Below are 15,147 nucleotides of genomic sequence, written 5' to 3' on the forward strand. Positions count from 1 at the left end.
TGTGTCCAATCGACAGAGCTACACCTGCCGGAGCAAAATTTTCCCTTTCTATAAGGATCTCAGTCACAACGGATTAGGGCCCACCCTACAGACCTCATCTTTACTTGATCTTTTCAAATAAGGTCACATTCACAAGTATGGTACTACAGTTTATATAACTCTTAGGTAGACTATTTAACCAGTAACAATTGCCATATTCTTCCTCCTTTTAACCTTGCCAAACGCATCCACTGATTCAGTCATTTAATGAACATCTGAATGCCTATGTAGCAGGTTCTTAATTGGATAGGGTATTGATGCAAAATGAACTGGATGAATCACCTCCCCATCCTTAAGAAGTCACTTTAGAGGGACCGAGAGAGACATTATTATAGTAATAAGTACAATTAATGAGCACCTACTTCGCGCTAGATGTTAAAGCAGGCACTTTTCATTCAGTCTTCACAATATCCCGTGATTAAGTGACGTGTAAGAGTCATGCCTGGTGCTAGGTAGATCCTAAATCTCCCGAGCTGCGGGAAGAAATATTTTCACAAATTTAGTTGCACTTCATCTGAGTCTAAAGGAACATGTAGAAATATACCAGGTAGGGCAAAGGTGTTTGTAGTAAGCCGCAGATTCCAAAGAAGAGCATTTTATACAGAAAAAATATTAAAAGTTTTAAAGGTACAAACTGTAAACTCCACAGAGGGCTGGGATATCAGCCTATTGTCTTCTCTCCTGTATCTCCAGCATTTCGAAGAGTGTCTGGTTCATTCAGTAATTGTATAATGAATATAAGGGCATCACGTGAATAAGGAATGGAATAAGGAATGGCCTGCAGTTCATTGCCCTTGGAAAGATAAGCAAAGGCCGCACTAAATATAAGAGATTAGGGCTGACACACTGTTGATATACAACTAGTATTAAGGAAGTACTGTAAGTCCAGGAAGGCTTGGTACTCCCACCCCCTGCCAAATACCCCTCTTCCCCAGAGCAAGTACAAGGGTACAGCCTCCCGAGGTTCAGAGGAACGGCGCCGTACACTCCAAAGTAGGATCGAAGCACGTACTTTGGCATCAACGTCGAAGTGGGGCCTCCCACTCTCCTCCGTCCACCCCATCCTGCCCTCACAATCCGAGGGGAAACCCTGGAGAGAAAACAAAACTATCTCCAGGCCTCAGGGAACCCCACCAGTACAGTCCCGTAGCGCGCTCCCACCCTTCGGCCCCGCCCTACTTCCCTGGAACGCAAGGAAAGCGCACGCGCCTTTTCAAGCAGAGCGCGCGCCCGTGAGCTCTCCGCATCCCCGTGCTCATCCGGGTCTCAGCGAGCCTGAGCCTATGATAGATGCTCACGGCCCCCGGAGGCGGGGCTATGCCTTTCTTCACGTGGGGCCTGTGATCTCTGGGGTCGCGTCCAGGCAAGGGTGACCTGTTGGCCGAGGAAAGGGACAGTGGTAGAGAGGCCAGCATCTGGGCGAGAATGGAGGGTTTTGAGATTGAGTGGCTGCCGCCCCCTAGAAGCGACTAAAGTGTGAGCACATTTGCCAGTCTGAGCTACTGTAGTAAACACACTTCAGAAACGTGAGGTGCCGGTGGTCACGTGGGGAGCGCTACTTCCAATGAGAAGTCGGGGGTGGGACCAAGGCTGCTGACGCGTCATTGGCGGCGGAGTCACCGGGCTGTCTCAGGACCGGTCACCCGCCGGCAACCGTCCAGCGCCCTCCGACCATCGCCTCCGATCACAGCCTCCTTGCTCCATCCTCGCTGCTTTCTGTGAGCCCAGAAGCAGCGTGGCCTACAGTGGCTGAATCCTTGCTCATCTCACTCGGTGGCTCTGGCTCGCCTCGGGCGGCCGCTTTTCCTCGGCTGCCTCCGAAGGGCGAGGTTTCCGTGACGAACCTCCTGGGACTGCGGGTGCCCGCTCGGGTCGTCGTGGCTGCTTGAGACTTGCTCGCCCTCTTGGGGTCTGAGGCCCTCGGAGTTATGCGTGTCGTCCAGGCAGTTGCTGTGGGCGCCGGCTCCTAAAGGGTGTCACACGCGTACTCCGCCGACCCGGCAACCTGCGTTCAGCTTTCAGCTGTGCCTCCAGCGCCCTCTCCTTCTCCGGTCCCTTCCTCGGACTCATTTTTTCCTTCCCCCACCTCTGCTGTCCTGTCCTCACTCTTTGGGTGCGGTGATCCTCCTGGACGCGGAGGCGTCGGTTATGAGCTGGACCCTTGTTCCTTGAATTTCTCGGTAGAGGAACTTAGCGGTGACCCGCCGACCGCCGCGCCCCCAGGATGGGGGTGAACGCGGTGCACTGGTTCCGAAAGGGGCTCCGGCTTCATGACAACCCCGCCCTGAAGGAGTGCATTCAGGGCGCTGACACCATCCGTTGCGTCTACATCCTGGACCCCTGGTTCGCCGGCTCCTCCAATGTGGGCATCAACAGGTGGCGGTGAGTCAAAACCCGGGGGGAAATTGATCTCGGTGTTTAATGAACCAGGACTTTACACGCGATCGGCCCAGTCTGAGATCTTCAACCTGGGACCGCCTTACTTATGCTGTGTTAAGAATGTGTAGCAGCTTTGAGTATTAAATAGAATGGATTGAATAATTCTCTCTGGCCAAAGAGTGCTGGCAAGCTGGAACTCCTTGGCCTCCTTGTGTGAATTACGTTTCTCGGCGCTAATGGGAACTCTTCACCTGGATTTATGGGGACTTCTTAGTGGCAGAGTTAAAGAAACACCCTCCTTTTTCTCAGTGGCCTGTGGGTTGATTTCCTTGGTCTCTTTTGTGGCATTCGAAAAGATTGCGGTTTTCAATGTTTGTGTCTCGGGAAATCATACTATGGAGAAAATTATTCATTCAGTACAGTCGCCTCCAAACCTAGTTTTCTTCCACCTTGAGGTTGCCGAGGGAAAAACAAGGGAAATAACTGCCTGGTTTCTCTTTGCTCAGCTCTTCCTCTCGACTCCTCCTTGTGGTTGACTGGACAAATCACAGATTTTCTTTCTAGGCAAAGGAGAATCCTTCCAGGGATCAGAGTACTGGAAGAAATCAGAGAGGCTTGATGATCTTTTCCTCAAATACCAGGCTAGATGATTGTTAGGCTTCCCGATGGAAAGGAAAATGCTCCACGAACAGATAATTGATCACCTAATAAAACAGACAAAAATTCTTGTTTTTAAAGTATATGTTATGCCTTATGCTATTAGAGTTGTCCCAAATTTTTCCCCCTTTGCCCCTACTCTGCCTGGTGCATTCCTTCCCTCCAGCAGTCCCCTCCCTTAGTTCATGTCCATGGGTCCAGCATGGAAGTTCTTTGGCTTCTCCATTCCCTATACTGTTCTTGACACCCCCCTGCCTATTTCGCTTCTTAATCCCTGTACCTTTTTAATCCCTGAACCTTTTCCCCCAGTTTCCCCCTTCCCCCTCCCAACTGATAAGCCCATGTGATCTCCACACCTATGATTCTGTTCCTGTTTTGGATGCTTGCTTGTTTTGTTTAGTTTTTTTGTTATCGTTGTTTGATTTGTTTGTTTTAGATTCAGTTGATAGTTGTGATTTGTTGCTTTTTTAATGTTCATGGTTTTGATCTTCTTTTTCTTAAATAAGTCCTTTTACCATTTCCTGTAATAAGGGTTGGGTGATGATGAACTCCTTTAGCTTTACCTTATCTGAGGAGCACTTTATCTGCCCTTCCATTCTAAATGATAGCTTTGCTGGATAGAGTAATCTTGGACGTAGGTCCTTGCCTTTCATCACTTTGAATACTTCTTGCCTGCAAAGTTTTTGAGAAATCAGCTGATAGTATTATGGGAACTCCTTTGTAGGTAACTCTCTGCTTTTCTCTTGCTACTTTTAAGATTCTCTCTTTATCTTTTACCTGTGACATTTTAATTATGTCTTGGTGTGTTCTTTTTGGGGTCCAACTTGTTTGGGACTCTGTGCTTCCTGGACTTCTATGTTGATTTCCTTTGCCAAGGTAGGGAAGTTTTAACTTTCTTCTTCTTTTTCTCTGTTTGTCACCCCTATGATTTGGATATTGGCATATTTGGAGTTGTCCCAGAGGTTCCTAAGCCTTTCATTTTTTTGAATTCTTGTTTCCGTTTTCTGTTCTCTGTTAAAACAGACAAAAATTCTTGTCCTTTTTGAGCATGCTTCATAAAGTTAAGATATATAGTATTTGGTGGTGATAAATGCTGTGGAGAAATATAAAGTAGAGGAAGGGGATAAAGAATACAAAACATTGAAATTAGAGTTAGAATTTTAAATATGGCGATTGGGAAAAATTGAGAAAAGGTTTCAAGTGAACAAGGTAATGAAGCAAATACGGATCGCGGCTATCTAGGTGAGAAGCATTCCAGAGTGGGAACATCAGGGAAAAGGCCTAAGGTGGAAATCTCCTTGACCTTTGGAAGAAATAGCAGAAGAAGACAGTATGACGGAAGCAGAATAGGTAGGAAAAGTAGTAGATGAGTCAGAGATGTAACAGGGCCATACTGAGTAGAACTTTATAGGTAGTTGTCAAGCTTTGTGCTGTTAATCATAACAAAGTGGGAATAATTATAGGATTATGAGCCGAGAAGTGAATGATCTGACTTAAGTTTGAAAATCTTCTCTTGCAGTGGTTTGGAGAACATACTGAATTTTGGGGGGAGAGGCGGTGCAGGGGGGGCGGTGCAGGTGGACGAGAAGCAGGAAGACCAGTTAGGAGGCTGTCCTATTCATCTAGGCTTGGACCATGGTGATAGTGGTATATATGGTGAGAAGTAGTCAAAAGCTGAATATATTTTGAAGGCAGAATCCACAGTATTTATTGTCAGATTAGATATATGATGTGAGAGAAATAGAGGAATTAGGAATGCTTTCAAAATATTTGGCTTAAGGAACTAGAAGGATGGAACTACACTTTGCTAAGAAAGCGAAGTCAGAGAGGCCATTGGGAGGGTGTTTGGAGTTCTCTTCTGAACTTGGTTAAGTCTGAGACGTTTATTACACATCCAAGTGAAGATAGCATTTATTCATTGAGCATATTGGTCATGCACCTAATATATCCAGGTACTGTTTTAGGTGCAGGACAGTCAGCATAAACAAAACAGCTAAGAAACAAAAACAAACAAAAAATCCCTACTGTGTTGAAGCTATATTCTAGTGAAAGCCATGAAACTATATGAGAACATTAAGAAAGATAGAAAAGAGAGAATAATGTTGAATGTTAACCGAAATTGAGAAACAAAATTTAAAAAGAGAAAGAGAGGGGAGGTCCATTGACTGAGCCTTGGGTGCTCTAATGTGCAGGTACTAAGAAGGAACATCTAGTAAGAAAACCCAGAGGACTGGTGTCCGAGAAGCTAAGAAAGCGCTTCAAAGAGTTTTGTAATCTACAGCAGGTGTTGTCGATAGGTCAGATGAGATAAGGATGAAAAATTAAAAATTGGATTTAGCATTTTGAGGCCATTCATAATCTTGAATTGAGTGGTTTCAGTAGTGTAGAGGCAAAAGCCTTTTTGAATGGCTGAAGAGAAGCTGGCAGGAGAAAGGTGGGAGACAGCTCACCCGGACGGACATCTCTTTCAGCTCTTTCAATTTTGCTGTGGGGGGGGATCAGGGAGATGGTGTGGGGTATGAAGTCAAGAGAGGATTTTTTTTAAAGATGTTCGGATGTTGATGGGAATGATATAGGAAGTGTATATGAAACACTCATGAGCAGAATTAGTGTCATTAACGCTGATTCTGGGAAAAGATGGTAAATGTAATATATTTTAATGTATTAATATCTTGCAGTTATATAGTAATAATTCCCTTTTCATAGGTTGTTAGGAGCATTAAATTCCTTAACAAATGTAAAATGCTTAAAATGTGAGGAGTAGTAGTAAGTGCTTGTCATTTGCTATTCAATTGGAAGCCCTAGGTAAGTACTAATTAAATGTCTGTAGTAAGTTTCATCTAGAGCAGTTTATAAGTTTATAAAATCAAGACTGTAAGCGTCTGTAGGAGAGGAATTATGTATTGTTTAACTTTATCCAGCAACTCACATTGTCAAATAGTGAGTGATATAAAACCAGTAAGCACAGTAGGAATAGTCCCATATTTTCCTTTTTAAGCTAGTAAATATTCCCTTTCTAAAAGATGGGTAAAGATGTAAATAATGAATAGATAGACTGTTTTCTTTTACTGAAGACTAAGTTATAAAAAGGCAGGGACAGAATTTTATTTAATCTGTTCTCATAGCACCAAATTCCGTGCTTTTCATAAATAGTAGCTCAATTATTATTATTTGTTGAATGAAACGACATCCATGAGTCAGTAATTTTATATTTAAACAACTTTATATATTTCTCTGTTGATCATAGGATAATGTTCAGACTCCTTAGCCTGGCATTCAGGCTATCTTACGGGTTTCTAACTTCTTTTTTTCATGCCCTTTCCTTCAATTGACATTTCTTGGATTTAACAGACAATCACACTTAAAAAAATTATTTTATCTAAGTAAGTGAACAAAACTGCCTTTTGATATTGCCATAATTTCATTAAAGAAGACGCTTTAGCATAAAAAAAGTTGAAGGAAGTTGTGAAATAAAGGACAGTTCTTTGACTTGAATAAATTAAACTTTATGAAAATTCTCTTTGCCTCATTTGATCTTAGACCAGTGAAAACCTTATCTTGAATTTGTCATCTTTTGGATTGAATAATTTAAAATAGTTCAATTCCTTTCTTCACTTAGCTCTTAATAAAATTATATCACACAAAACATATATACAAATGTTTATAGAATTACTCATAATTTCTTATTAGTCATAATAACCAAAATATGGAAACAATCCAAAGGTCTATCTACTGATGAAAGGGTATATAAAATATGGTATATCCATAAAATGGAATATTATTCAGTTATAAAAGGAAATGAAGTAATGGTAAATGCTACAACATGAGTGAACCTTGAAAACATGCTCAGTGAAGAAGCCAGTCACAAACCCTCCACATATTATTTGATTCTACTTATATAAAATGTCCAGAATGGGCAAATATGGAGAGACATAAAGTAGATTAGCGGCTTCTTAGCACTGGGAGGGTTGGAGGAGTTGGGAGGTGGTAACTCAGGGGCACATGGTTTCTGTTTGAGGTGATGAAATGCCCTAGCAGTTTGCACAACTCTGTAAATATGCTAAACACTATTGAATTGCATACACAGGTACACAAATATCAGCCCTTAAGGCCCAGTCAAAACGCTATCTTTTCCATAAAACCTTTCTCTGTCACCTTGCCTGAGATGATTAACTCTTGTGAACTCTTAAACCATTTTACCCTGAGTACTTACCTTAGTATTAATATTTAAAAAAATATTTTATTTATTTATTTTTAGAGAGAGGGGAAGGGAAGGAGAAAGAGTGGGAGAGAAACATCCATGTGTGGTTGCCTCCTACGTGGCCCCCACTGGGGACCTGGCCTGCAACCCAGGCATGTGCCCTGACTGGGAATCGAACCAGCAACCCTTTGCTTCACAGGCCCGCGCTCAATCCACTGAGCTACACCAGCCAGGGCTAATACTGATGTACTCCTTATATATTCATTTCTCCCCTATTTAACAGATTGTACCTCTCTCCTTCATGAAGAGAAGGTACCATTTCATTAAATCCAAAACTTATTTTGTGTTCCTGTTCATGGCAGGCACTATTTTTGGTATGGGGTACAACAATGAATACAACAGGAAAAAGTCCCTGCCCTTGAGAAGCTTCTAGTCTAGGAGGAGAATTAGTCAGTAAAACAAATGTGATATGTCATGTGGTGGTGTCATGGAGAGAAATAAAGCAGAATGAATGTGAGAAAGGAGACCTAAAGGAAGGGAGGAAACGAGCTATACAGATGTATGGGGGAAGAGCCCTCTTTTGTTTTCTCCACAATGTCTAGCATTGTGTCTTGTACAAAGAAGGCATTTGATAAATATCTTTTCAATTTCCTTTGTAAGTTTAGGGTTTAAGAGTGGGGCAGTTACTTCATTTAACTTAGATGCTAATGTATATCTTAAAATCATAATTCAGAAAAATGATTTTCAATGAATAGATTTTTTAAATATTTAAACATCAGCATGTTTATTACATAGTTAATGCTATCACATGTAGAGTCTTAATTTTCAGTAACCAAATCTATAATTATACCTACATATTTACTCATTCTGTTCTTCTACTGCATGATTTCTGTAGAAGAGATAATGCTTCCTCTAATTCAAAACTAATCTCTTTATACCCCATTTTAAAAACTTTGCTTATATTTGTTCCAGCTTCTTTTAGATATAATACAAGTTGTGTATACCATATTTAAGATGTACAACAAGTTTTGAGATATGTACCATATATGCTGTGGAACACATTTGTAATTATTCTTTCACATTTTCTTTAGTCTCTCTGTAGGTTGATTGCAATAAACATTTAAACATGCTTAAGTCCAAGCTCTATTTAAAGAAAATGAAAACCAACAGAGGAGGAAAACCTACCCTTGACTGTCTTCCTCTCCTGTAACTGTGTTTCTTAGTTCTTATATAGCCAAGCTTCATGAACAAATTCATGTCTGATACATGCTCATTTCATTTCTTTATCATCCATTCACCCTTGAACTCACTCCTAACTAGTGTCATTCCACATGGTACCTACTCCACCAAAACTGTTTTCATCCAAAGGGTACTTTTAAACATTTCATTCCTTGACTTTCTACTGTGTTTGATGCATTTGACCACACCTTCCTTTCTTCCTTCTGCTTTGGTTTAGAGTGCCCTTCTATGTTTGTTTTTCTACCTGGGCTATTAGTATTCTTCCTTGACTTCTCTTTCTGTTCCACCCTTGAATGCCTCTGAGGTCAATGATCTCAACCTTCTTCATTTTACAGCATTCCTAGTATAAAGTCAGTTACCATCTATATGCCCAGAATTCACATCCACTGTCTTTGTCCTAATCCTCAGATATGTATCCACTATATGTGGATTCCTGACTATTTGAATGTAAAACAGTTCATCTTTTCTCTTACCTCTCCCTCTCAAAAACAAAAATCCCAAACTGAGTTTTTCTGTGTTTCTCATTTTATAAATAATGTCACCATTTGCCCAGTTGCTCAAAACAACTTACAGATTACATTGCTAATTATGTATTTATGTATTCAACAAATATTTGAGTCTCTCTTGTATGCCAATCATTTTGCTAATTTCTGTGGGTAAAATGGTAGTCAGCTGATAATTTCTGTGCCCCTAGGGAGTTTACAGTATAGAGAGGGATTTATTCTGAAATAAAATAGTCACAGAAATATCTCCATTGCCACATTAGCCCACACCACCACCCAGTGTGTCTAGATTACTTGAGTAGTTTACAAATCATTGCCCCCCCCTTGCCCTTCTCTAATTTATTCTTTACACAGCAACTGGAGTGATCATTTAAAATTGAGAATATTATCATGTCCTTAATTCTTTAAAATCCTTCAATGACATTTCCTACCCCTTAAAGTTCAAAGAGCCATTTGAGCTGAACATTGAAGCATGAGATGGATCTTAAAAAACAGAGAATGGAGGGAAGGGAATTGCAGGCAGAGGGTAGAAAATTCCAGACAGAAAACAATATGAGGGAAGGCACAGTATTCTGATACTCGTGAGGAGGCTAGTATGACTGAATCATATGAGGCATGAAAGATAGGAGGTGTGGCTTAGTGTTCTTTTGGTTTAGTGTGCTAGATGATGGTTGCCTGACTCAAACAGGAATAAACAGAGAGAGTTGATAGGCAAGTGTAATTGAACAATCCAAGAGAAACTGGCTTCAGACATGGATTGACGCTAGGACCAGAAGATAATTTCTAGGACCAAATTTCTCTCTTTGCATCCCCATACTTCTCTTGTAATGGGTTGGCTTTTCTGTCCTCTGGTGGTAAAATATAACAATAACAATAGCAGTTAAAAAACTTCAGCTGTGGCCTAAGAAGTCTCAGCAAAGGTCTATGGTACTTCATTTGCTCTGTTTGGACCAATTTCTGAACCAGTCACTGGGCACCTCTGATTGTCAGAGCTGGAATTGTGTGCCTCACGGGTGGAATCAGCTCTACTGGACTGAAGTAACTAAAGAAGAATGAGTCTGAAGTGAGTGGATAAGTCTTAAAACAACAGATACCTGTTGTGTAAGAATTCAGATCAAAAAGTGGGATCAGGTCAGAAAAACTTTGGTCCCTATTTGAGGAAATTTAACATTGGCAGCTGAGTGAATAATAAAGGAAAGAGATGATGTGATAGTGTGGCTTTATCAGCAGTTTCGGATAACACAGGTTTCAATTAGGGAAAAACTTATAAGGAAGGAGAAGATGCGAGAGAATGATTGTAGTGGTGCAGTGGACAGTTCATGTGACTGGACAAGGCAGTTCCATAGAGGAGGGGGTGAGGGAGGGAGTAGAATGGAAGATTCTCGTGCTTTGTGCTTCTTTGACAGTTATCCATGAACTAAGTTAGAGTACACAGGAATAGACCATGTTTAGATGAGAAAATGAATATGTTTATTTTATGTCATTGGTGAATGTGAGATGCTGCTGAGATACCAACCTGGGAAATGGAGAAAATAGGAGTTCAAGTTTGGGGATTAGAGACATTAGAGATGTAAATGTGAGATTCCACATATAAGCGAAATCACATGGTGTTTGTCTTTCTGTGACTGGCTTGTTTCACTTAGCATAATAATCTCCAGCTTCATCCGTACAGCAGAAGGTATGAGTTCCTTCCTTATGGCCACTTCTTGATGGAGATTCCTGAGGCGGTGACCTGGTATGAAAAGTAAGGTACTAAAAAAGCCCTCTTACACCATTGGTTATTTGAAAAAGGCAAGCCTAAAAAATTACACATTTTAAATATATGTTAATTTGACAGCCTCGATGTAGGGTGATATTCCAGATCTGAATTCTCCTACTCACTTCTTTATCCCATTTATTCCTTAGGTGATCTCATCTAGGCACGTACTTGAGTTCCTCATGATTTTGTATGGTCCAGCTCCTGCCTGGACCTCTGTCTTGAGTTCCAGACCCTCACAGCCAGTATGTTTACTCAGATTTGAAATAAGCACCTTAAGCTAGGCCTTGCCCCCTTTCCGTCATCTCTCGTGGGCTTTCTAAATAATAATAAACAGAAACATTTACCTTGTTCTGCAGAAAACCTAAGAGCCATCTTTCATTTCCTTCATTTCTTTTTTCCTCACAATCCCATGTCTGGTCCTTCAGCAATTATTACTGCTTTTCCTTCAAAATAACTTCCATATCCAAATGTCACCCTTGCACTGCTGTCATACTATCCAAGTCACCAGCATTTCTTGCAGGATTATTGCAATAGCCTCCTAAATTCTTCACTATCATCTTTATACCTGCCTTCCCAATCTGTACCATGTGGAAGTCAGATTATTATTTTAAAAACCTTGATTATATCACATTATTTCTTTGCTCAAAATTCTCTGGTAGCTTCCAGGGAGTTTGCATTTTCTGCTTCTTTACCGAGAACCTTATTGCCTCAGACCACAGCAGGGCCCATTCCTTCGATATCCATCCTCAGAGAGGCATTTTCTGACCATCCTATTCCCTCCCCATGTATAATTTTCACTTTCTATCTCTGTGCCCTGTTTTTTCTTTATGGCATTTATCACTGCCTGAATTTATGTATTTATTGGTTTGCTTCTTTATTTTCTTCTTCCTTTATTAAATTACACAGGAGAGAGATTGATTCATTATTGGCTTCTCAGCCCTATAACATTGGTTCTTAGTGTAAGGGCGCTTACAGGTTCCTGAGGCTCTAGGTATCTGTGAAGTCAGAACTATTTTCATAATAACACTAACACATTATTTGATTTTATAACTGCCATTCTCTTACACATGTACAGTCTTGTTTTCCAGAAGCTACATGATAAGTAATTACATTATTGCTATGATAGCTAATGGAGTGTGTGTTGGTTTATTTCTGTTTCAGAATTTTTTTCAGCTTTAATTTCTCACATACATGCTGATAAATACTGCCTGTAAGACAAAGCTGTTTGGGGTTAGTCAGTAACTTTTAAGGATAAAGGGTCCTAAGACCAACAAGTTTGAGAATTGCTACCCTAGAACACCTGGCACATGGTAGGTATACAATAGTACTTGTGGAATGAATGTATAAATGAATATTATTCTGATTTTTAAAATATATTTTATTGACTATGCTATCACAGTTGTCCCATTTTTTATGCCCTTTAACTCCCTCTGCCCTGTACCCCTCCTTTCCAGCATCTCCCCTCCACCCCCCAGTTCATGCCCATGGGTTGTACATGAAAGTTCTTTGGCTTCTTCATTTCCTATACTATTCTTAACCTCCCCCTGCCCCATCTATTTGGTACCTACCAATTATATTTCTTATTCCCAGTACCTTTTTCCCCATTCTCGCCCCTCCCATTCCCTGCTGATAACACTCCATTTTATCTCTATTTCTGTGGTTCTGTTTCTTTTCTAGTTGTTTGCTTAGTTGTTTTTTTTTTTTAAGGTTCAGTTGTTGATAGTTGTGAGTTTGCTGTCACTTTACTGTTCATAGTTGGGACCTTTTTCTTAGATAAGTCCCTTTAACATTTCATATAAGGGCAGGGTGATGATGAACCCCTTTAACTTGACCTTATCTGGGAAGCACTTTATCTGTCCTTCTATTCTAAATGATAGCTTTGCTGGAGAGAGCAGTCTTGGATGTAGGTCCTTGCCTTTCATGACTTGGAATACTTCTTTCCAGCCTCTTCTTGACTATAAGATTTCTTTTGAGAAATCAGCTGATTGTCTCATATGAACTCCTTTTCTCTTGCTGCTTTTGAGATCCTCTCCTTATCTTTAATCTTGTGTGATTTAATTATGATGTGTCTTGGAGTGTTCCTCTTTGGGTCCAACTTCTTTGGGACTCTCTGGACTTACATGTCTATTTCCTTCACCAGGTTGGGGAAGATTTCTTTCATTATTTTATCAAATAAGTTTTCAATTTCCCTTCCTCTTCTCCTTCTGGCATCCCTTTGATTCAGATTTTGGAATGTTTAAACTTGTCCCAGAGATTCCTAGCCCTCTTCTCATTTTTTTGAATTCTTTTTTCTTCATTCTGTTCCCGTTCAATGTTTACTTCTTCCTTTTGTTCCAAGTCGTTGATTTGAGTCCCTGTTGCCTTCCTTACACTGTTGATTCCCTGTATATTTCTCTTTATTTCACTTTGTATAGCGTTCACTCCTTTTTTTATTTTGTGTCTATATTCAGTCATTTCTGTAAGCATCCTGATTACCAGTGTTTTGATCTCTACATATGATAGGTTGCCTATCTCGTTGTTGCTTAGTTCATTTTCTGGAGTTTTGATTTGTTCTTTCATTTGGGACATATTTCTTTGTCTTGGTACACCTGTTACATTGTAAGGGGTGGAGGCTTAGGTGTTGGCCAGGACAGAGCAACCCACCTCATTGCTTTGTAGCACTCTCTGTGGGGGAAGTGCCAGAGAGGAAACAATGCCACTTACTCAGCTCTCGCCCCACTTTTAGTAACTTCCCCCACTACCCACAAGCAAATTGAGCCCTTCTGGTGCTGATTCCCAGGTGAGTGGGCTTGTGTTATGTCATGGGCCCCTCCAACAGGCTCTCCTGTGAGAGTGGCTATTTGTCTCACTGCTGCAATGCCCACAGAATTTCACAGCCATAGGTTTTTGAAACTTTCTTTTCCTGTGCTGGAACCCTAGGTTGCAAGGTCTCTCTCACTCCCCAGTTGTTCCTCCTGGTTTAACTGCACGTCACTATGGGACCACTTGGTCCTCCAGCTGCAGCCTTGCCTCCTCCACCCTGGATGCCCATCTCTACCCCTTCTACCAGTCTGGATGAATGTTTCTTCTTTAACTCCTTCATTGTCAGACTTCCATACAGTTTGTTTTCTGGAAGTTCTGGTTGTTTTTTTTTGTTTTTAAATTGGTCCTTCTTTTGCTTATGAGAGAAAGTGAAGTGTATCCAACTAAGCCTCCATCTTGGCCAGAAGTCCCTCTCTCTGATCTTGTTGGTAGAGTTTTATGTTGGCTTTCATGCATAAATTACACTCGTAGCCTGTTTTTGCCTTTCATTTTCTTTAAAACCTTAAACACTCTTGTAAAGTAAGCTTGAGTACAGAATTTCTTTAGTATGTTTTTTATTCTGATCTATTATAACCATCTTATCCACAGTTAATTAGGAGCACTTTTTGGTGATTCACCTTTTATCAGATGTACTAGAAAACAATAGCCTGCTTTTTTTAAGCTAAAGTTAACCATGGCCATCAGTCAGTATGTTAACAGAGGATATTGAAGGATTACGTAGTTTCTGTATGGTAATAGCAAAAATAATTACTAGTAATATAAAAGATGTAAGTACAGGTTTTTAAATTTTGACTTTTTAAAGTTAATTCTTACATAATTTTATTTGGTTTGGATTATTTATTTGTTTAAATAGATATTAGGGTTTCCAAGAGATGAAAGAAAAATGCTGTTTTATAAATGGGATTCTATTTAGTTATTTTTGCCATCTTTATTTAATCCCAGCTCTATCTCCATAGTAGTAACAATAATAACAAACTAAATATCTTAATGATGCTTGTGTGTTTTTTTTTTTTTTTTTTTAGTTTGCTCTTTTAAGTAATATGGGCCAGCAGGAATTAGAAGGCTATAAATAGGGCAACTTAATATTAAATTACTGTGCTGTAGCATATGTGTACTAGAGAATATGCTGGCCAATCCTTATATTGATATTAACATATAATGGGTGGTCATATTCTCATTTTGGGGTTAAAATACGTTCTTTATTGTAGTGTTTAGTATAACTTTTTTTTGTAATGAATCATAACTGTGGATGATATAATGGGAATAGAAAGGAAAGAGTGAATTAAAAGGAAATACTAAAATGATTTGGTGACATAGAGGGGAGGTCTTAGGAAAGGAGGAGAAAATGATAATTCTTTAAGTCTGAGATGCCAGAAAGGAGACATAAAATCAGAAGGGGCTAGTTTAGGGGGTTTAAGATGAAAAGCTTGGGGTTTTTTTTTTCTTTTTTTTAATTGCTTTTCCAAGTACTGTTTTCTGTCTTTTTTCCTCACTCCTTCCCACCACCCCATCCCTCATCACCCCTCCCCCATTTCTACCCCCACCCCTCGTTGTCTATATGTCCTTTG

General features: G+C 40.2%; 1 protein-coding gene and 1 long non-coding RNA gene across 4 annotated transcripts in view; one reads left to right on the forward strand and one right to left on the reverse strand.

Moving 5' to 3' along the window:
* LOC119060382 (uncharacterized) overlaps nt 1-1,180 on the reverse strand; it is a 36,276-nt gene extending 35,096 nt beyond the window's left edge. Inside the window, exons 1-2 of the long non-coding RNA XR_005084575.2 lie at nt 1,052-1,180; nt 402-512 (exon numbers count right to left, since the gene is read on the reverse strand). This is a non-coding gene — a long non-coding RNA (uncharacterized LOC119060382). The remainder of the gene's footprint in view (nt 1-401; nt 513-1,051) is intronic.
* A 472-nt stretch (nt 1,181-1,652) lies between these two features.
* Nucleotides 1,653-15,147, forward strand: part of CRY1 (cryptochrome circadian regulator 1) — a 55,525-nt gene continuing 42,030 nt past the window's right edge. For all 3 annotated transcript variants that reach the window (XM_037160420.2, XM_053661945.1, XM_037160421.2), the window contains exon 1: nt 1,653-2,421. In XM_037160420.2, the coding sequence (XP_037016315.1) occupies nt 2,264-2,421 (158 nt within the window). In that variant the 5' untranslated portion in view covers nt 1,653-2,263. The remainder of the gene's footprint in view (nt 2,422-15,147) is intronic.

The sequence above is a fragment of the Artibeus jamaicensis genome, unplaced genomic scaffold (assembly GCF_021234435.1).
Source record: "Artibeus jamaicensis isolate MK-2021 breed Jamaican fruit bat unplaced genomic scaffold, CSHL_Jam_final contig_233, whole genome shotgun sequence".
NCBI classification, from domain to species: Eukaryota; Metazoa; Chordata; class Mammalia; order Chiroptera; family Phyllostomidae; genus Artibeus; species Artibeus jamaicensis.